Source organism: Haliotis rufescens, unplaced genomic scaffold, assembly GCF_023055435.1.
Source record: "Haliotis rufescens isolate VD_foot unplaced genomic scaffold, xgHalRufe1.0.p SCAF_35, whole genome shotgun sequence".
Lineage (NCBI taxonomy): Eukaryota > Metazoa > Mollusca > Gastropoda > Lepetellida > Haliotidae > Haliotis > Haliotis rufescens.
Window position 1 is genome coordinate 1,151,624 of NW_025964057.1, and position 22,087 is coordinate 1,173,710.

Here is a 22,087-nt window from a genome sequence, read left to right on the forward strand (position 1 = left end):
GCCGAGATGAAAGTCCCCAACGAGGATAAGAAGTTAAAACGAATCAAGAAGATGAAAGCTATCGTCGTAGATGAAGTGGAATCGGTTGAAGTCACTGACTACATGTTGTCGTTGCTGACGCTATGCTATACTGTGGAACTGTGTAAAATTATCAAACGACTCGCCGTCCAACTGTGTTTCGGTTGCATGTTTGAACAAACTGACAGTCAATACCATACTTGTCAGGACTTGTCTGACCAACACAAAATACACCAATACATAAATACAGCCTTAGACGAAGTGAATGACGATCGTGTGATTGATCAATGGATTCGATTGATTCACGAAGATCCAAGCTTAAGCAGCATGTCCTCCCACTCTGTCTGTCAGTATCGGTGTAAGGACCATCTGGACACTCACTTCAAAACGGGTGACTGGTTAAAAGACATACAGGACCGTGAATGGAAAATGTTGTATTTAGAAAGAGCATTCCGATGAACGGTGTGCTGTTGTATATAATCCGAAGTAGCATCTCAATAGCTGTACACTCATGTTTGCCTTGTATGTAATAAATAATAGTATTGAACAATGCATGTGTCTGTTATCATTATTGTGTATATAAAGAGAGTGTGAGCAGATGGGGCGGTCGCAGTTGAGTTTACCTCACGAGACAGAAACATGTCTAGTAAGTCACATGTAACACCGTCGTCGTCGTCTCGTCAGAAAGAGTTAGAGAGCTATTACTTTAATCCCAAGTCCCCGGGTGCGTATTACGGTGCCTCCAAATTTCAACAAAGTTTAAAAAGACGTGGGAAAATGGTTAGCGTGTCCAAGGTAAAAGCCGAATTGAGCAAGCACGATGCTTACACGCTTCATAAGTCGGTGAAACGCAAATTTCAACGACTCAGAGTACTCGTCAACCGAAGTGAACGATGGTATACGTTACGTGCTGATAGCCATTGACATTTTGTCGCGCTATCTATGGATAGCCCCTTCAAAAAACAAGAAACCCGAGTCCACTGTCGAGGCATTCAAAGGCATCCTGTCGCACGGTCGCAAGCCACAAACCATCAGAGTGGACAAAGGTACGGAATTTAAAGGGGCATTCCAGGATTTTATAGAGCGTCAGTCGATCAAACTGTTCGTCACTCAGAACGAAGACATTAAAGCGAATTACGCCGAGAGAGTCATTCGAACGTTGAGGTCACTCATAGCGAGGTATCTGACACACAAGAACACCGAGCGCTATGTGGACGTGCTACCCGATTTAGTGTATAATTACAATCACACAGTACACAGAAGTTTAGGCGAGTGGGCTCCTGCAGATGTGAATGAACGAAATGAAGTCAAAGTATGGAATCATTTATACACGAAACCATCACCATACATGACACACAAACTCCGTCCCTTTCAATATAAAATAGGGGATATCGTGAGAATCAGTTATTTGAGAAAACCTTTTGCTAAGGAACACAACTTGAGATGGACGGAAGAGTTATTTAAAGTAGCAGCCCGTTATCGACGACAGGGTATTCCTTTATACACACTGAAAGATTTTCACGACCAGTTCTTAAAGGGACACTTTTACGAAGAAGAATTACAGCGTGTCGATAAAGATTTAGATGCCGCATGGGATATCGAAAAAGTGTTAAAGAAAAAAAGACAAAGGGAAATTGTACTATTTAGTCAGGTGGGCAGGCTGGCCGTCGAGTTTCGATTCCTGGGTAGAAGCAAGGGAAGTGAAGGACAAGTTAAATGGATAAATACATCGTGTTTAACAGTGCAGACTCCCGGGAGTATTATCCGGACAACACGCCTTACCGTTTCCGGGTGAAACTGTCTCAACATTTGAAACTGGAGGGCATGTGGATGGTGGCTCTGTTAGAAATAAAACTAGGACGAGTCGAGTTGAAAGATATCAATAATACCACCATTGACGTGTTGTGTAATCTGTGCGACAGTTCACACGTGGGTGAGAATTATCTACCTTTATTGAGACGACTCGATCTGAGAGACGGACCCAATTATTATTTTCACCAGCCATGGTACTTACCCGTTATCGTGAGAGACACGTCAGAAATCGAAGTGTATATAAAGTGTGCAGAAGGAACATCGCATTCATTTCTGAAAGAGACCGTGAACGTATCACTCGTGTTGCGACGGTATCCCTTTCTGACTTAAGCACGATGGAACGGAAACTGTACATTCCCGACACTAAGAAGTTTGTGGACTTTTTAGTAGATCGCAGAAGTAAGCATGAGGGAAAACAGCTGATCAAAGGTCGACCCAGGTCGCGAATCATTCCCATCGCACCCCGAGCCAAAGTATCACCCAGCCGCGACTCTAAATTGAACGTAACAATGACGTCACCCAATCAGAACGTGGTCCAGAGAGCCGTGGCGGCTCAGAAACGAACTAAGGCTATAAAACGCAAAGCAGGAGACAAGATTGTCACATCGAAGAAAGTACGTAACAGCTCTAAACGATCCTTCATCGAGTTTAAAGATACCCCCGCTATCGACCCCAGAGACATCTTCAACCAGTAACCATGTCGGTACTGACGGAGAAAGAGTTTACCGAAGCCCTGCCAAATAGCTTAGATTTATTCGAACTGCCACCCTATCAAACCAGCATCCTTCAACATTACTACGAGAACGTAAGGCCCCTGTCCGTCATCACCGATTCCAGTCCGGTGGAATTTCACATACCCAATGGAGGGAAAGACTACATCGACTTGAGCAAGACCCGACTTCACGTCAAACTCAAAGTCACTCACACCGACAAAACACCCTTAGCCGATAAAGAAAAAGTAGGGCCCGTCAACCTCACTTTGCACAGCTTGTGGAATCAGGTGAGCGTGTTCCTACAGGGACAACAAGTGAGCTCCAGCAATGCCTGTTACCCTTACAAAGCTCTCATGGAAACCGTCCTCGACTACGGCGCCGATACCAAGACCAGTCAGCTGTATTACAAAGATTCTAGTGTCACCGTGGGTGATTTTAACTCCGCTGATCCCTATGCCGGTAGCATTGACGTTCTCATCAATCGAGGAGGCTTCATCGCCGGAAGCAAGTCGCTCACCCTAACGGGACCCCTCATGGAAGACGTGTTCGGTTTCGACCGTCATCTGGTGAACGGCGTGGACGTGGGGCTCAAACTGTTTCGCTCCAACACGACCTTTGTCTTGATGTCTGACGAGACCGATAAACATTACACCGTCGAACTACAAGACGTGTACCTGAAAGTATGCAAACTGAGGATCAACGACGCTCTCATCGTGGCCCACAACAAACAGTTCGAAAAAGCCAACGCCCTGTACCCGTACGAACGATCCATGATCAAAATGGCCTCGGTCGCCTCGTCCAGTCTGAGTTTTAACTGGGACGCCATGTTTCAGGACGAAGTCCCCAGTCGACTCGTGGTCGCCTTGGTGAGGTCCGATGGGGTGAACGGATCGTACACGGTCAATCCGTTCTGTTTCCAAGGCGACATCGTTAAAAGCATGGGACTGTACATTTGAAACTGGAGGGCATGTGGATGGTGGCTCTGTTAGAAATAAAACTAGGACGAGTCGAGTTGAAAGATATCAATAATACCACCATTGACGTGTTGTGTAATCTGTGCGACAGTTCACACGTGGGTGAAAATTATCTACCTTTATTGAGACGACTCGATCTGAGAGACGGACCCAATTATTATTTTCACCAGCCATGGTACTTACCCGTTATCGTGAGAGACACGTCAGAAATCGAAGTGTACATAAAGTGTGCAGAAGGAACATCGCATTCATTTCTGAAAGAGACCGTGAACGTATCACTCGTGTTGCGACGGTATCCCTTTCTGACTTAAGCACGATGGAACGGAAACTGTACATTCCCGACACTAAGAAGTTTGTGGACTTTTTAGTAGATCGCAGAAGTAAGCATGAGGGAAAACAGCTGATCAAAGGTCGACCCAGGTCGCGAATCATTCCCATCGCACCCCGAGCCAAAGTATCACCCAGCCGCGACTCTAAATTGAACGTAACAATGACGTCACCCAATCAGAACGTGGTCCAGAGAGCCGTGGCGGCTCAGAAACGAACTAAGGCTATAAAACGCAAAGCAGGAGACAAGATTGTCACATCGAAGAAAGTACGTAACAGCTCTAAACGATCCTTCATCGAGTTTAAAGATACCCCCGCTATCGACCCCAGAGACATCTTCAACCAGTAACCATGTCGGTACTGATGGAGAAAGAGTTTACCGAAGCCCTGCCAAATAGCTTAGATTTATTCGAACTGCCACCCTATCAAACCAGCATCCTTCAACATTACTACGAGAACGTAAGGCCCCTGTCCGTCATCACCGATTCCAGTCCGGTGGAATTTCACATACCCAATGGAGGGAAAGACTACATCGACTTGAGCAAGACCCGACTTCACGTCAAACTCAAAGTCACTCACACCGACAAAACACCCTTAGCCGATAAAGAAAAAGTAGGGCCCGTCAACCTCACTTTGCACAGCTTGTGGAATCAGGTGAGCGTGTTCCTACAGGGACAACAAGTGAGCTCCAGCAATGCCTGTTACCCTTACAAAGCTCTCATGGAAACCGTCCTCGACTACGGCGCCGATACCAAGACCAGTCAGCTGACCAGTCAGCTGTATTACAAAGATTCGGGTGTTTCCGTGGGTGATTTTAACTCCGCTGATCCCTATGCCGGTAGCAATGACGTTCTCATCAATCGAGGAAGCTTCATCGCCGGAAGCAAGTCGCTCACCCTAACGGGACCCCTCATGGATGACGTGTTCGGTTTCGACCGTCATCTGGTGAACGGCGTGGACGTGGGGCTCAAACTGTTTCGCTCCAACACGACCTTTGTCTTGATGTCCGACGAGACCGATAAACATTACACCGTCGAACTACAAGACGTGTACCTGAAAGTATGCAAACTGAGGATCAACGACGCTCTCATCGTGGCCCACAACAAACAGTTCGAAAAAGCCAACGCCCTGTACCCGTACGAACGATCCATGATCAAAATGGCCACGGTCGCCTCGTCCAGTCTGAGTTTTAACTGGGACGCCATGTTTCAGGACGAAGTCCCAAGTCGACTCGTGGTCGCCTTGGTGAGGTCCGATGGGGTGAACGGATCGTACACGGTCAATCCGTTCTGTTTCCAAGGCGACATCGTTAAAAGCATGGGACTGTACTGGAACGGTACCAGTGTACCTGGACGACCGTTAGAGTCGGATGACATCGAGGCTTATGCCGGTCTGTACGACTGGAATAACGAATGGCGCAAAGACAAAGGTTTGAACTTGGACCGCACGGAATTTTCCGTAGGTCATGCCTTGTACGTGTTTAACCTGCAAGACATCCAAGGCGACAGAGGGGAATAACTGAATCTGGTGAAGTCAGGTAATCTACGACTAGAAGTCCAGTTTGCTCAAGCCCTCGCCCATGCCTTCGCCCTGGCCAAGTTTCCGGCCCTCATCGAAATCGACCAAAGCTGTAACGTGTTTCTAAAGTAGACAATGTACAAACGACAGTTACAGTGTGCCATCCGTAGCGACCCCAGCCTCCGTACACACGTGGTGGGTGTGTACGCGAGAGATACATTAGCTAACATCACCGTACCTTCCAGTGGAAAACCATGGGGATGTGTGGCTAACACGGACCTAGCACGGGGCGAGGGTCAACATTAGGTTGCCTTTTACTTTGACGGGTGTGGAGTCGGCGAGTTTTTTGATAGTTATGGACAGAAACCCATTTATTATCATCGTGAATTTGAATATTTTATCAGGAAACATTCTCGCAGTTATCGATGTAACACGTCTGTTTTACAGCAATCTAGTTCGAGTGCTTGTGGATTCTATTGTTTATATTACGCGTTACAGAAATGTAGAAATAGTGCTAGTTTACGAGATATCGTACAGATGTTTTGTACAGACAAAACACGCAATGATGCCTATGTGATTCGCTTTATCTGTGACTATTTCAAGTACTGTTTCACGTGTTCTACGATATAACACGATCTTTCCTCCTGTAGAGTGGTAGACGAGTCAATAAAAACAGAGAAAATGTCTATTGTGTTTCAGTTCTATATATGACATGGATGTATGTATATGGTTCTATGTAAGTTGGGTTATACGGTTTTTATGATTATTTAAGATCAAAGTCTCACGAGTACGGTTCATTGTCGAGTGTGACACCGTACGATTCAGACATGGCGAGATACGTCCTGCGACGATATACGTTTTTCAGACAACTTCTTTCGTCGAACGATTACCAAGAAACCTTGCGCGATATTCGCAGCATGAACGGCGAGCAAATCAAGGGTACTAAAGCCATCGTAAAGCGATTGCTCGATGCTCGCATCCCGGTAACATGCGGTGAGAATCGTCGTTTCTTACAGCCTCACCCCGACAACCATTATTTGAGAATGTTGCGACGTATGGCTCGTCCCGACACGACGAATAGAAGCATTAAGTGAACCCTGTTAAACCATACTCCCTTGATTCAGTTTATATTCGAGTACGAACACGTCAGACAGGTCAGAGACGAAGCCCAAAGAGCTCTCCAAAGAGAGCTAGACATCAACAACGGACACTCGTACCGAGGGCTGCATAAATAAGCCCGCACCGGCGACAGAATGTATCAGTTCGCATAGATACTCCGTGAAATATGTCCGAGAAATGTTTGCTCCCTTTCGTCACACCTTCCACCTTGTCCGTGATCGAGGGCACGTGTAGCGGCAAGACCTATTGGACGAAACGCCTGTTAGAAAATGCAAGTACAGTGTTTGATAAGCCACCCGACCTCATCGTGTACTGTTACGGGGTGTGGCAGGATCTGTATGCCGACGTGCAGCAATCTATTGCTAACATTCAGTTTCACGAATCTTTGCCCAGCGAAAGCCAACTACGTCTGTGGTCCGTTCAGTCGAGCAAAAGCATGATTCTCATGTTAGACCATCTCATGATGGACATATGTACCAGTAAACTCATGTTAAACGTGTACACCACCTTGTCGCATCATCTGGGTATTACCGTAATCAATCTGCTACAGTCCGTCTACCCTAAAGGTCCCTGTTCACGTACGGTGAGCGTGAATACGCATATATTCGTCTTGATGAGCAATCCCCGTTCCTCTCACGAATACAAGATTTTGGCCTCGTAAACATTTCCAGGTCAAAGCAAGTATTTTTCGGAATCTTACAAGGATGCCGTGGAAGGGAGGAAATACGTGGACGCCTCACTGTACAGTGACCCGGAATACGGACGCTTACGCACAGGCATCTCACCCGGCGAACTTTGCACCCTCTATTTTCCCAAATAAAAAGCGATAAACACGCTTTAATCGAGTCAGTCTTACAGCAGCCGCGCTATGAGCAAGGTCTACTTTTGGACGATCGTGTGTAACCCGCCACCCTCTACCTTGTCCGTAAGAGCTACACCGCACCAGACCGAAGAGATCACCTTAAAAGAGAGCCCTACGTGGTTTTCATCGAAGGAAGCGTGCATCACATCTCTTAAAGAAGCTTCGCGGATTGGAGTGGACCAACCCGATTCATACGGTCGGTCTAAGCCTGTACAGCGTAAAACATTACTGTCTCATCTGTCAAAAAACCAGTTTAAGGCAATTATCACGCTGTTACATAACATTATCATCGGACACATTACCGTGACGGATCGCGAGAAAAAGACCTTGTACCGGTACAGAAAGATGATTCGGTTACTAGCCAGCAAACGGGAAGGATACAGAGCTAAAAGGGAGTTGCTGGTTTCTTTTAACTTTATATTACCACCTTGTGTGAGAGCGCTCGACAGGTATTTCCCACCTAAACATGACGAAACCCATGATCCTGTTATCTCGCGAGACGTACCATCGCCTGATCCAACCTCCTCCGAAGATGGAAGCCAACCCCCCTCCAGCCCTGAAACCCCCACCAGCCCCTATGCCACAACAGCAGCAGACTCCAGACAACACTACAACTGAGCGGGACACGACCATCCACGATAACATCGCCTCACATATCCCACAAACAACAGGAGGAGGGAATGCAACAGTAGCGAACCCACCCCTATACTGTCAAGATGTTTTATATCTACTGTTACAACGCGTCCACTCGAACGACCAAATGGGAAAGTTAGTGTCGCTATGGCAATATCTCAACCAACAAAAAGAGCTCGGCCGCATAAACTGGAATGCTAACCTCGAATGGTTGGATAAACAGGACACCCTATAAAGCATTCTAATGTGATTGACTGTATTCGACAGTTTGTGTTACACAGTAACGATATAAAAGATGTTGGATTTCAAGCATTTACCCGTCAACTGAAACATCTACCCAACTCACAACCCTTTTTCTCTCAGGTGGGAAAAGGCAAGAGAAAACGAACTCAACCCATGTTCGTGCGTGGCAAAGTGAGGGACGGTGTTCCCGGTGCGAAGAAGAAATTCAAACCATTAGAAACTGTAAAATAGTATGGAATCTCTCTTGTTGTTAGTTTTAAACGTGAATTGATAGAAAGTTTGTCTCATGTTGCCACTGGAAACTGTGTATTAAAATGACTATACTGTCTTATGTATCGCCATAACGAGCTGTTAGTAATAAACACTGAATCGATAGAATGGAAGTCTTGTGTTGTTTGTGTGAATGTTATGCGGTATATAGAATCGCAGTACGCTCTTAAAGGGCCTGTCCCCTTTGCGCCTACAATTAGCACCCTACCCACACGCCAATTCGCTAACAATAAACATAATAGCGCATAGCATCGCCCTCTGAGACTAGGGTGTGTCGAATGACTCCCATGAAACTAACTTTGTCTCTTTTGCTTCCAGCAAAGGAAACCAGTTTTATTTTCTCACGCGTGTCGTCAACCGCAAAGGAAACCAGTCTTATTTTCTCACTTAACAGCATTAACACTTATTTTCTGATAAGTTTGCACTATGTAGTGAACTTATAGAAGGCAGTACATTCTGTTCCGAGTGGGTTCCGGACTCGTATGTGAATGGATGTATTATTTCATACACGACTTCTAGAAAGTAGACCTACATGGTATAAGACAAAACAAGACAACCAACACTCTTTCCAAAATAACATAGATTTATTTATGTAAATACATTTGAGAAACCAAAATACTTTTGAAAGAAATACTTATGTTTATCACAATATGCTTCTAATAATAATAAATAAATAAATAAATAAATAAATATAATATGTACACTACTGGAGTTGAGGGAACGCGCTTGGGACTTATTTTGTTTGTTTAATTTTCTGCTAAATTTTCTAAAAGTTCGGCCAAAAAGGTGTCGGTGTCATCCAACCTGTCATCACGGGAAGGCCAAGGACAAAGCTCTAGGACCAGAGGGGCTGTGTGAATGCCATCGGCTAGCACTCGACGCTTGCAATACAGATAGCTCAACCCCTGGCGTGTCTGTTGATAGGAACACATGGTATTCCCCTTGAGTCGGAAACCTCTGTTCAACCCCTCGCCGGGTACTCGCGTACGTAAAACATCTCTAAACGCTCTTAGTGGTGTTTTCAGTGTGCGTTTCGAGATGCCTTTACAGGAGAATTTTACCCGGCGTTCGAAATGACCGACGACAGGGGTGCTTGAACGGAGGCGTCGGGCCTTGTTATTGTTGGGCTTGTTGCGACCGAGCCGGCGGCGAGCACGGCGTAGTAAACGTTGTGCTGTACGTACGCTCGAACTCGGCGTTGGCTTTGGAGTTCGCTGGAGACTGGACTGTGAGACTAAGTATGTTTTACTACATAGTCCGATCATCTCGTCTCCTTCGTAATCGAGTTTGAATAAACCCGGAGTACGTTTGTCGTGAAGGGCGTGGACGGAACAGCAACTGCGTGGAAACCAACGTGTGATGTGGCTGTCGTCCGGGTTATGGTCACCACAGAGCCCCTTCAACTGGCACTGGTACGCCGACTGTTTGGTTGGTTTAATGACGTCGGACAGACATTTCGCGATCAAGGCCATGTAAGCGCTGTCCGTGTCCATCTCCATGTATTCAAAATCGCTACAATCCACGTACACGTCCATGAAATCGTAGTAAAATTGAAGCATGCGCAGTTTGGCGTACTGCAGGATGAAATACCCCAGCTGCACGGGAGTATAGAGGCGTATGACTTTCTTGGCTTTCTCCACCTCGAAATAACCCCCGCCCAGTTCCGTCAATTTCCTGAATTGAGGGAAATTGACTTGTGTGCTAGCCGCCGTTTGACCACACACGTACGAGACGGTCTGATGTTTTTCTTTATTGATCAAAACAGAACCGTACGCGGAGTTGCCCGTAAGTTTAGCCGTATCCCCGCGAATGGCTGCTGAGGGATCTCGGTCGGCTTCTCGTCTGGCCGAGCACACGTCCCGAACGAACTGCTGAAAACACGCGTTCGGGGTGTACTCGACGACTTGGTACACGCGATCGACCACCATGCCGTGCTGTAAATACCATTGCAACAGAGGGGTGGCGATCAAGATTTTTCGCGCCTTTAACCCGCCAACGAGCATACGGCGCGGTTTTGTACTCAAGTCGTTCTCCCTGATGTACCCCTGCATGTGTTCCCCGATAATCTCGAACGGAACTTCTGCATTGCAAAACAAGGGAGTCATCTCTTGAAAGTACTCCCTCGGGGAGAGACGAGTGCCGTGAGGGTTCTGTCCAGGCATCCAGTGGTCGGGGACGCGAATGTCCACTTCCACCATGCCGAAAAGTTCCCCCTTTTCCACAGCGTTCAACATGTCCCGTTGCGAGACCTTCTTCCACGCCTTCTTTTGAGTGAAAGGTGGTTGACGATCTCGAATAAAGGACGAGAGCTGGGAATTAGTTTTGCACTCGGCGCGAAAGTTACATTCCCACATTTCCACGACCGTGTAACCCAGATCACGGATGTAAGCAACGCGCGCTCTGGTTGCCTTTAGTTTTTGTTCTAATCGTTTTCTTGATTTTTCCTGAGCGCGCGCATTCGTCGTGAGGTGACAATGGTGGCCGTGGAAATAGCATCCATGAAACTCGAATACGGTCATGGAGCCGGCAATGAACCCATCCACCAAGTACGGCCCGACTCGTTTTTCCCGCCCCCAGTTTAACTTGTGCCGAATGTTCCGCCCTTCCTGCTCCCTCAACCAATCCATCCAATCGTACATGCACGCGTACCTGTCCCTGCGTTCCGGCTTGAATCGATTCTCGGCTCTCCTACGCACGAAAGGACCGGTGGGCATGGGCTGATCTATAGCCCATAAGTATAACGCGTTCGCGTCATCCCCAACCACCCTTTTACACCGTTTTTCGGGATGGCCTCTAATCAACGTTTGATCGGCTTTGTGGTACCTCGTGAATATGATAGAATGACCGCCGACCACGTTACCATTCACGGTGTGATAGAGGTCTTCGTTGCGTTTATCGAACAGTGCAAAGGAGACCCCTAACTTTCGACTCTCCCGGAATAGTTTCTGACGGGCCACACCGGGTACCGACATAGTGGTTTTAAAGAGGTCGATGCCATCCTGGAAATAAAACCGCTGCATGGCTTGTACGGCTTCCACAAAGGGACCCACGTCCAGATTGTTATACCACTCGAGGAAATCTCGAAACGTGGACATGCCTTGCCGTCTCCAAACTTCCTCGAGCTCGGCATAATTCTCCTCGATCGATTTCACACCATCATCGAGGACGGACTTCTGTTTGAGACTGGAATACCATGCCTTACCCCGAGGGGGGAGCCGAGTTTCGTTTAGCCTATCCGGAGTGTCGAGATACTCGTACGGGAAAAATCCCTTTTTCTCTTGCACTCCGAATGCTTTCAGAAACTGAGCATAACTCGTTCCGGGAGAGAGATATTGCGTGACGTCAAGAAATTTGAAACTTTGATTACTTTGACACAAGTAAGCATTGTTTTTCTTGACGGTGAAAGCCTGAGATTCGACGTCGTCGAGAGAGAGATGTTTGGGGAGTTTTTCCTTAATGATATTCAGATCGTAACGAGCTGAATTAAATCCGAGGACGGGGACTTGAGAACAGTACCCCAATAGCTTCCCGCAGAGATCGCTCACGTGCTTTCCCCACTTAGCCACGGGTGTAGAGTGTGCGCGAGTAGGCTTGCCTTTGGCGGGGTGGTTGTCACCCTCCCTGACGTTGACATCATAATCATCATCATCATCATCGTCATCGTCGTCGTCAACAGTCGCCCGGTCCTCGTCAGACAAATAATTGCATCCACTCGCGCAAGTGTTCTAACACCTCTTTATATTTTTCTTTGGCTAGCTTCGTTACGGCTTCTCCTATTTCCGTCATGTATGCCAACATGGCAGCAATCAATCGATCCGGATCGGAATCGACGATGCAGTGCTGCGAAGTAAACCCTTCCACATTGGAACACACGCTGACCGAGATAGGGTGGTGTTCTTGCGTCCATCTCAGTTTCTGGGTTCCGGTATTCATCGGTTTCAAAAAACACTCAAAATCAAACACCACGAACCACGGACAATATCTGTCTCTAGGCTCGACGACGAAATCGAACTCTTCCAGCTCGTCAAACACGGTCTTTGGGGTGTGGTGGAAACCACCCGGGAACCGCAAAGTCGTTTGACCCGTGCAACGACGTTGGTGTATGTTGCAGTTGTTTTGGCGCTGGAAGAGACGTTCGCACGTGGGACACTGGTAGCGTTTACAATAGATGTTCATATTGGTAATGAGGGATAGGTGATTTTCGAATTGATTTAAGTACATGTGTTGCTGATACAACCCTCTAGATTTATACACTGGTTGAGCTATCCCCGTCACGTCTAGAGTGAACACGCCCACATTCACACGGAAACAGGCTTCAAAGTGACACAGGAAAGAAGGGGGGAGACCCGCGTACTCTTCGGGACGAACTTGATACAAAGATTGTAGATGATGGTCCCAAGAGTAGGCGACCCACTGATAGTAAAGAGCTTTGGTGGGCTTTTCTAGTGATCGTCGAGCGGAAGGATCTCGATGCAGTGCCAAACACTGGAAAGCACAAAGGTGATCATCATAAAGTTTCTTAGTTATAATGCTATAATAGCTTTGTGGTGTTTCAGATAATCGGGGAGAGCAACAGGGGGATGGCCTAAAGGAAAATTCATTCTGTACGCATAAAACTGTACATTCGTGATTAAAACGGGTTTCCATTTGGTATCGGGGCGTTGTTTCATAAGAAAGGTCATTACATCTAAGCTTTCCAGTCTCTGACGCAACCGTTCGAGATCCCTCAGCTCGGTGATATAGAGAGGACTAGTAAAGAGCGGATCGACAGCGTAAGGATGGAAATAGCGATAGCGTCCCGTCTCCACGTGACGCAGGATGACACCGAACGCTAGATTGAACCTAAAACTATAACTTAACGATTGATAGATACCCCTAGCGCGTTCCATCAACTCACCTATCGAAAAGTTGTTGCTGACGGGGATATAACGACTTCGAAAAGTAGCTTGTATTGTTTCTTTAATCATCATAAACCCGTAGTACAAAAGGGGTAAAAAACCTGTACATGTCAGCACTTGAGTAATGGTGATAAGACCTTTGAGTAGGCGTAGAAACCACTAATTTGAAACACGTCCTTTTTCCGCAAGTTTGAAAAAAAAGGTAAGAAAAGATAACTCTTATTGACTTAGAAAGAAAGAGAAGCGTCCGTAAAATATTGCCTCGTAGGGGGCAAGACACTCCCCTTCTGATTTCGCATGGAAATCACACACAATTGAAATGTCGCTGTAAATGTCACATATCTCGCAGACACAAGTGGAATTAAAACAAGCGAACAAGGTTCACAACTGGACGGTTGTAAGTCACACACTCATCGTTCTTGTACACACGAATCGCGGCTTTGCGGACAAGGTTATCTTGTCCAGGAAACACTGATTCCACAACACCAAGAGGCCACTCATTCCTTGCACAATTGTCTTTCACAAGAACAACATCTCCTTCTTGCAGGTTAGGCTGGGAAATCTTCCATTTCGACCTGGTTTGAAGACTCTGCAAGTAGTCAAGTCTCCATCTTCGCCAAAACTCTTCTGCAAGTGTCTGGACATACATCCACTGAGACTTGCATACATTTTTGACATCTAGAGACAGATCAAAATTTGGGGTGTGTGCCGTTTTTTGAGTCAATAACATTGCAGGTGATAAGATCATCGGTTGTTCAGGGTCAGTCGAGATGGATGTGATAGGTCGAGCATTGATGATTGCCGTCACTTCAGCCATAAGGGTCGAGAGTACTTCATGGGTCAACCGTTTTGTGTTCAGGAGCATAGCATCAAGTATTCTCCGAGAAGTCCCAATCATTCGCTCCCATACACCTCCAATGTGAGATGAGTGAGGGGTGTTGAACAACCAAACCACACCATTGTTGTACAGGAAGTCTTGCACAGGCCCATCTTCTACATTAACAGCAGTGACATTAAGGGATTCAATAGCACCAATGAAATTTGTTCCCCTATCAGAATTGCTTGACTTCCCCTCTTAAGGCAATAAACCTTCTGAGACAGTTTATGAATGAGGAGCTTGTCATTTCTTCAACGAGTTCAATGTGTACTGCACGTATCATTAGGCAGGTAAACAATATCGCCCATCGTTTGCTGTTTGCACTACCACCTCTTGCACGACGAGTCACAATTTCCCATGGTCCGAAAGCGTCAACACCAACATAAGTGACTGGTGGGCATGGCACCAAGCGGTCTGGAGGCAAATCTGACATCATTTGAGTTTCTGGTTTTCGTCTGAGCCGATTGCACGTGACACACTTGCTGATTAGAGATGACACCAGTCTTATTGCCCCAATAATCCAGTAACCTGCCGATTTCAGAGCACCTTCCGTCAGATGTCTTCCTTGATGTCTTACCCTGTCATGGTAGTGGTGTACAAGAAGCTTTGCAACATGGTTTCCCTTGGGAATGATAATGGGATTAATCTCACAAGCTGTCAGTTTGCTGTTCTTCAGTCTTCCTCCTACCCTAAGAACGCCTTGTTCATCTAAAGCAGGTGAGAGGGACAAGATTGAGCTTTTCCTTGGAAGTGGCTTCTGGTTTTGCAGACACATGATCTCCTCAGAGTAAGCTTCCCTTTGGACTGCTTTGACAATGAAGACCTCTGCATCCTTAAATCCTTCTACATTTCTGAAGTCTTTACACTGGTGCCAACCAACACATGAACTGTTAGTTTTGGTGAAGGATCTTGCAATGTGTTTCAGATGTGAGATTGTCTTTACAAGTCTTTTCCAACTAGAAAATCTCGTAAAGCGATCAGTGCCCAGTTGTTGCAGCACAGCTGTAGAGACTGAGGTTTTAGTTGACTTGAGTTCGGCTCTAACATCTTTATCATTGTCTGGGTCGACAAGCGAGAAAAGTTGTGAGTCACACATATCAGATGTATCACTTTGGCTCAGGACATCAGGTCCTCTTAACCAAAGGCTATCACTGTAGCACAATGATGTCACAGACCTCGTTGCTTGATCAGCTGGATTTATGTTTGATGGCACATAGTTCCACTGTTTTGGTTGTGAAGATTGGCGAATTCTGTCAATCCTGTTTGCGACATACACATGGAATCTTCGTTTCTCATTGCATATATAACCCAATACGACGCGGCTGTCTGTGATAAAATGCAGGCATTCTGCCTGAATGTCAAGCTGCTGGAGTAGGACAACTGCCATCTCTGCAGATAGAACAGCAGCACACAACTCTAACCGAGGTATGGTATGTCCATGACGTGGGGCTACTTTGGACTTGCCTAGCAAGAAACTCAGTGTACTGGTGCCATTGACGTCGTACATCTTGAGGTAAGCAACAGCACCTATTGCTTCCTTCGAAGCATCAGAGAATATATGAATCTCTTTGGTAAGTGAATCAGACATTGAGATTTTTGAATAAGGTCTTGGGATGACAACATTTTCAAGATTCTTGAGGGAGTCACACCAGTTCTGCCACTGAGATAAGTAAGAAGAGGGAAGGGGGTCATCCCAACCAGAGGTTGTTGACATTAGTTCCCTAAGCAACGGTTTTCCTTTGATGACAACTGGTGCTGCAAAGCCCACAGGGTCGTAGAGGCTGTTTATGGTAGACAATACCCCACGCCTGGTGAAGGGCTTCCTCTCGGCACAGACTTGGAAGGTGAAAGTGTCTTTGTGAATATCCCAGGATAGGCCAAGGCTTCTTTGAGGCGGAGGAGTGTTCGTGTTGAAGTCCAAGTCCTTGATGTCCTTGGCGAGGTCCTCCGCATCAAACGCAGCTAGCACAGTTCGACTGTTGGAGGCTATCTTGTGTAGTCTTATGTTACCCCCATGTTGGAGCGCACTCTGGGTTCTCTGAATCAGATCGATGGCTTTTCCCTCTGTGGGGACGGACAGCAGTCCGTCATCAACATAAAAGTCATTCTCCACGAACCGTTTCACATCAACGTCAGCATTTTCCACTGATCGTCTGAGACCATAGGTAGCGACTGCAGGAGAGGGTGAATTCCCAAACACATGAGCAGTCATTCTGTACTCAATCAAGTCTTGGCTTGGATCATTATTTCTGTACCAGAAGAATCTGAGGTAGTCACGATGAGATGGCTTCACCTTGAAGCAGTAAAACATTTGCTCCTCATCTGCCGTCACTGCAAAGGATTCTGTTCGGAACCTGAGAAGGATTCCCAACAGATTGTTTGTGAGGTCAGGACCAGTCATTAGGACACTGTTCAGAGTGACGCCATTGTACTTCGCAGATGAATCAAATACACCCCTGATTTGTTCTGGTTTCTTGGCATTGTAAACACCAAACAAGGGCAAGTACCAACACTCTTGATCCTTTTCCAATGGAGGGGCTATTTCTGCATGTCCCTGGTCTATGACTTTTGCCATGAATGTTGTCATATGTTCTCGCTTTGTTGGATCTTTGCGCATGCTGGAGTCCAATAGTTTTGCTCGATGAATGGCATGGAATTTGTTGCATGGCAGCCTGAGAATTCGGCATCCATAATCCTCAGGAATTGCTTGTCTTCAATAGACAAAGTCTGCGTTTCGTCAAGTCTTGTTTTCTGAAAGACACTCTCCCCAAAGTCATTTCTCTCTTTGACTTCAAAATTATTAGGACAGGGCTCCATGATTGTTGTTCGACCATCCCTGAGCATGTGAGTCTTGTTAACTATGACCACATCCGGTTTGTGTACCTGCCCGAGACAGACTTCCCCAATTATTGCCCAGCCAAGGTGCAACTTCTGGGCATACGGTGCATCAGGCAGTCCAATGCGCTGATCAAGTACATGATGAGCCGCTAGCAGGTCACGTCCTATGAGCAACAGAATGTCTGCACCTGAATCAATAGGTGGGATGTACTCAGCAATGTCCCTTAAGTGAGGATGATGAATAGCTGTTTCTGGAGTAGGGATCTCCTCTCGCACATTTGGAATCTCATTACACTCTATCAAGGTGGGTAAATGTAATGATGAGGACCCGTCTAAGGCTTGAATGACATATCCTGATGCTCGTCGGCCAGACATTGTCACACAACCAGCACAAGATGAGAGTGTGTATTCAACTTCATCTCCATCTTCATGAAAATTATCAAAGAACTCACTTTTTGCAAGTGACCGGTTGCTCTGATCATCGATAACAGCGTATGAGAATAAGTACTGTTCTGGACATCCTTTTGGAAATACCTTGACTAGCAGAGTCTTGGCACATGACTTGCCGCTAACCAAATTATCACATATCTGTGTGCAAGCTGACATCGTTATTGGCTTCTCTTCATGATGTGACGCTGACAGAGCAGTAACGTTTCTCTCCCCTTCATGCTTCCTCAGCGAAGTCCTGCTGTCTGCAACTTTAGCGGAGGTTTCTCCCTCATTGTTACTGTGCATGGCGGTAGCATGCTGAACACTCCCACAAAAGAAACACTGAATGCTACCCTTGCATTCACTCGCAGTGTGCCGAGTAGATTCACAACACTTGAAGCATATTCTATGCTTACCAAGAAAGTCCTTTCTCTCACTCAGAGACAGACGTCGGAACCCCTTAATAATTAAGAGTATGTCCCTCCGATTTATCGTGGTAGGGACAGAGTCTAACTCGTTCCGTAACATTGTCTTTCTCCCCGATGTCAGTTTTCTTTGACAACAGTTTGAAGTTTGGGTTGATATTCAAGGGATGAAATTTCTTTGTGGAATTTGGTGCTGACTGTGAGTCATAAAGAAAGCTTGGATCATTTCGTATTCTAGCCTGTCTGCTTATGAATTCTGAGAACACAGAAAAGGGAGGATAAGCAACATGATACCGTTCCTTGTAGTTGACTGCTTCATTTGTCCATTTCTCTTGAAGAGCGTAGGGAAGCCTGTTCACAATCGGAGTCACGCCCGCTGAAGAGTCATAGTATGCCAGAAGGGCTGAGTACCTCTGATTGTCCTTCACAGACTCAATTTCGGACACAATGTCTGCAAGGTCATAGAGTTTATCATGATCTTTGTTGGAAAGTTTAGGGAAATTAGACAATTTTTTCTTGAGTGCAGACTCCACAAGCTCGGGACTGGCATATCTGTATCCCAGTCGTTCCCAGATCTTCTGAAGGCCACGAAGTGAATTATGAGCATTAGCAGCACGGATACTAGCGGCTTGTCTGCTGGACTCCGGGCCAAGCCACCTGACCAACAAGTCGATTTCCTCCTGCGGAGACACATTTAGTTCGTACATAATTTGTGTAAAGCTATTCTGCCACACAGCAAAATACTCCAGCTTATCGTTGAATTTACTCAACCGCGAGAGGAGGAGGTCTTTCCTCATCAAATATTTGGAGAGTTCTGAACACAAACCCAGTTGGTTTGTCACATGTCCCAATGCAGGGGGAGCTGTCATGTCTGGGACATAAGGTTCAGCTGCAGGGTTGAGCATACTATTTGGTGGAACAGTACCACGTTGAATTGTCGAGGCCTCTGGTGCATGTACTTGCCTTGGTTGAGTATGGGAGTCGTCACCATGGTTATGGAAGGACTTGAGGTCATGAACTGTGTTGCGATTACTCTGCCCGGCTTTGTGAGGTGTACTCGTACTTACGGGTATGTCTTGGTTCTTGGACACAGTTTCAACCTGGTCAAGTATCCTAGTTTCAAACTCATAAAAGGTTTGTTGGTTTTCCACAAATTTCTGAATTTCTTCGAGCTTCGCCGATGTCTGGGAAGAACGGTCGTCTCGCCTTGATTTCTTGTCAACCTCCAAGACTCCCTGCATAGCTTGTAATTCTGCCTCAGCTTCATGTACTTCACGCTGTGAAGTAAGAAGTTTCAGATTCACTTCCAGTTCAGCTCACTGTTTCTCCATCTTTGCTTCCTGTTCAGCAAATTTCAGTCGAATCTTGGGCGCTTCAGCCTTTGCTTTTTGTCTCATGAGAATAGAACTTCCACTTGAATGAAGGCTTTTGCTTCGCACAGAATATGATTCTATCCTGTCAGTGTTTGTCAAACTAGTAATTCTAGCATTAATGTCCCTCAGTGCCATCTGCACCTTATTCAAGAGTAAATCTGCAATGTTTTAATGTGCAGCCTGTACTTGTGAACTTTCTTCAGTGCCAGTTCGTTGTAAATATGCAAAGAATTCCAAATATGTTTCCTCATACTTCCCGTATTGACAGTCAATATTTGCACGCACACTGGTTAATTGTCCCAAATCATCATGTGTCGAGTGTGAACAGGCACTCTCTGTTTGCCTTGCTAGTTTGGAAAGTTTGTTGACCTAATTTTGCACGTTTTCTTGATATAGTTCGTAACCTAGCTCCGTTAAACGTCTAGATCCTTTACGTGATGCCATAGTGTAATACTCACGCACAATTCTTGGAAGAATAATGTATCAATGGATCCTACGCCTCGTGGTCATCGGAGCGCTGTGCCTCATAAACGAGAGTGGCGATGAAGGTTTTTTACTATAACGACTTCGAAAAGATGCTTGTATTGTTTCTTTAATCATCATAAACCCGTAGTACAAAAGGGGTAAAAAACCTGTACATGACAGCACTTGAGTAATGGTGATAAGACCTTTGAGTAGGCGTAGAAACCACTGATTTGAAACACGTCCTTTTTCCGCAAGTTTGAAAAAAAAGGTAAGAAATGATAACTCTTATTGACTTAGAAAGAAAGAGAAGCGTCCGTAAAATATTGCCTCGTAGGGGGCAAGACAGGGGAGGTTGTAAGTAGAAAATACCTCCCCGGGTTGGTCCCGTGCGAGGATGTAGGGAGCGTCCAGGTCATAGGCTTCCTGGAGTCCGGGCTCCGTCACCTCGCCAGTGCTCTCCTCTACCCACGGGGCGGGACCTTCTCCCCATGGGCGTGGTTGGAGCTCACTAACCGCAGCATCGGTATCCATACTCCCGCCGGACTGCGATGGTAGGACACGGTGTCCCTCTATCATCTGATGACGGTAGAGAGACAACCGATCCTCGAAACGCCTATGACAAGTCCGGCAGGTAGTACAACCATCCGATGCTGCGATGCGGACGATGAGGGAGCTGGTGATAGAATAAAATTCAATGTATGAATACTGGGCTCGCATATAACAGCATCGTTCACTCACTCACTCACTACGAGCTCTTATGCTTCAAATAAATATCATGACTAACACGTGCTATATAATACTTCCAAAGCGAATACATATGAACACCATGACGGATTGAACTAATACATATTATTCAGGGCTAGCTAAAACCCATAGCTTATAAAATACTATTCAATATCTACCTCCACTAGCACGAGAGTTTCCCGCCCTTGCAACCTGCCCCGAGGAGGTGGGCGGTGTAGGCTGGTTTGTTGAGGTTGTCCCTGAAATACAAAACAGTTTACTGAAAACATCCCAGTCAATGCTATCTATCTACAAACACACGACACACATATATTGAAACCCTATGCGGTATGAACCTCGTTAGTACTAACACTCGTACATGGATGAATGAAGTGATAGATAGATAGATAGATAGATACAAAATAGAACTCACCCCCACTAGAGGTAGACGGCCGTGCGTCATCCCGTGACGTCTGTGTTGCGCCTGTGGAGAAAAGATATGTTCAATCTATAGCATCTGAGCATATTTTATTCGAGTGAAATGATAAGCTCGAAGTCACGAATGTGATATTTTCAATACAGTTAATAACCCATGTCTTTCACACTTTTACTTCAGATGGCATTATGAACATTCAACTTACCGCTAGAATGACACCGTCGAAAATGCACGGCCAAGTCACGGGGAGAGGGGAACACCTCGGGGCATTTCTGTATGTAGAAATAAAGCAGTGTTCTTAAAGGGACTGTACGAGTTTAGTAACGATACTCGTACTAACATAGCATGATGTCCTTGTTTTCAACATAGAATGAAAATTTCCTTTTAAAAAACATAGGAAGATAAATAACAGTCCAACACATATTCGCTTAAATCTAATGAAATTACCCTTACATTCACGAAAATAAACTTACGCTACAACGGTATTCCGATAGGCGTTGTTGCGAGCAGGCAGCGCACTTGTGCTGGTGTAGTTTTTGTTTGGAAGCAAAACTTTTAGTGCAATGGTCGCAAACAAAGCGCTGCCCTTCGTGAGCAGACCTCCTGTGGCGGTTCACATTCCTTTGAGAGGAATATAAGTTTCCGCACTCAGGACAGGTGAATGGTCTGAAAGAAATAACCTGTCTATCAAATCTCGCTAGAGATACAACATTGTTTTCTTTATAAAGTTGGTAATGAGAGTTACTCATAATCACTTTTACTAACACATACCTTTTCACTCAGCCTAAAACATGTGTAAGCTGTATAGTATTCTCATTTAATATAAACGAAATAAGTCATTAAGAAATACACTTACGCGTTTGATGAATCCATGTTTTCCTTGCTGACTGTTGAAACTGAAATGACGCTCTGATATTCGGGGTGGTGTTTATATAGGATGTTTCTATGATGAATGATTGCCATATAGTAACTGGCCATTCAACGCACCTGTATAGCTCACTGTAAGCATGACTGACAGCTTGGGATACGGACCACCCATATACCCATATAGATGCACCTGTATATCTGTCTGTACGGTCACACGGGAAAAGATGTTGAACATTGAGCAATTCAGATATTATTATTATGTACACA

At 45.8% G+C, this 22,087-nt stretch overlaps 2 protein-coding genes across 2 annotated transcripts; one reads left to right on the forward strand and one right to left on the reverse strand.

The window, feature by feature from the left end:
- Positions 1–4,195: 4,195 nt before the first annotated feature.
- LOC124134471 lies at positions 4,196–5,362 on the forward strand. Its single transcript, XM_046499315.2, has one exon. It carries the CDS (start codon positions 4,196–4,198, stop codon positions 5,360–5,362), a length of 1,167 nt encoding a protein of 388 aa, XP_046355271.2.
- A 15,456-nt stretch (positions 5,363–20,818) lies between these two features.
- Positions 20,819–22,087, reverse strand: LOC124134472 (zinc finger protein 530-like). Its single transcript, XM_048381029.1, has 5 exons — positions 21,810–22,087; positions 21,427–21,619; positions 21,159–21,225; positions 20,951–21,001; positions 20,819–20,826 (listed from the first exon to the last, which is right to left on the reverse strand). Exons 1-5 carry the CDS (start codon positions 21,929–21,931, stop codon positions 20,819–20,821), a joined length of 441 nt encoding a protein of 146 aa, XP_048236986.1. The 5' UTR covers positions 21,932–22,087.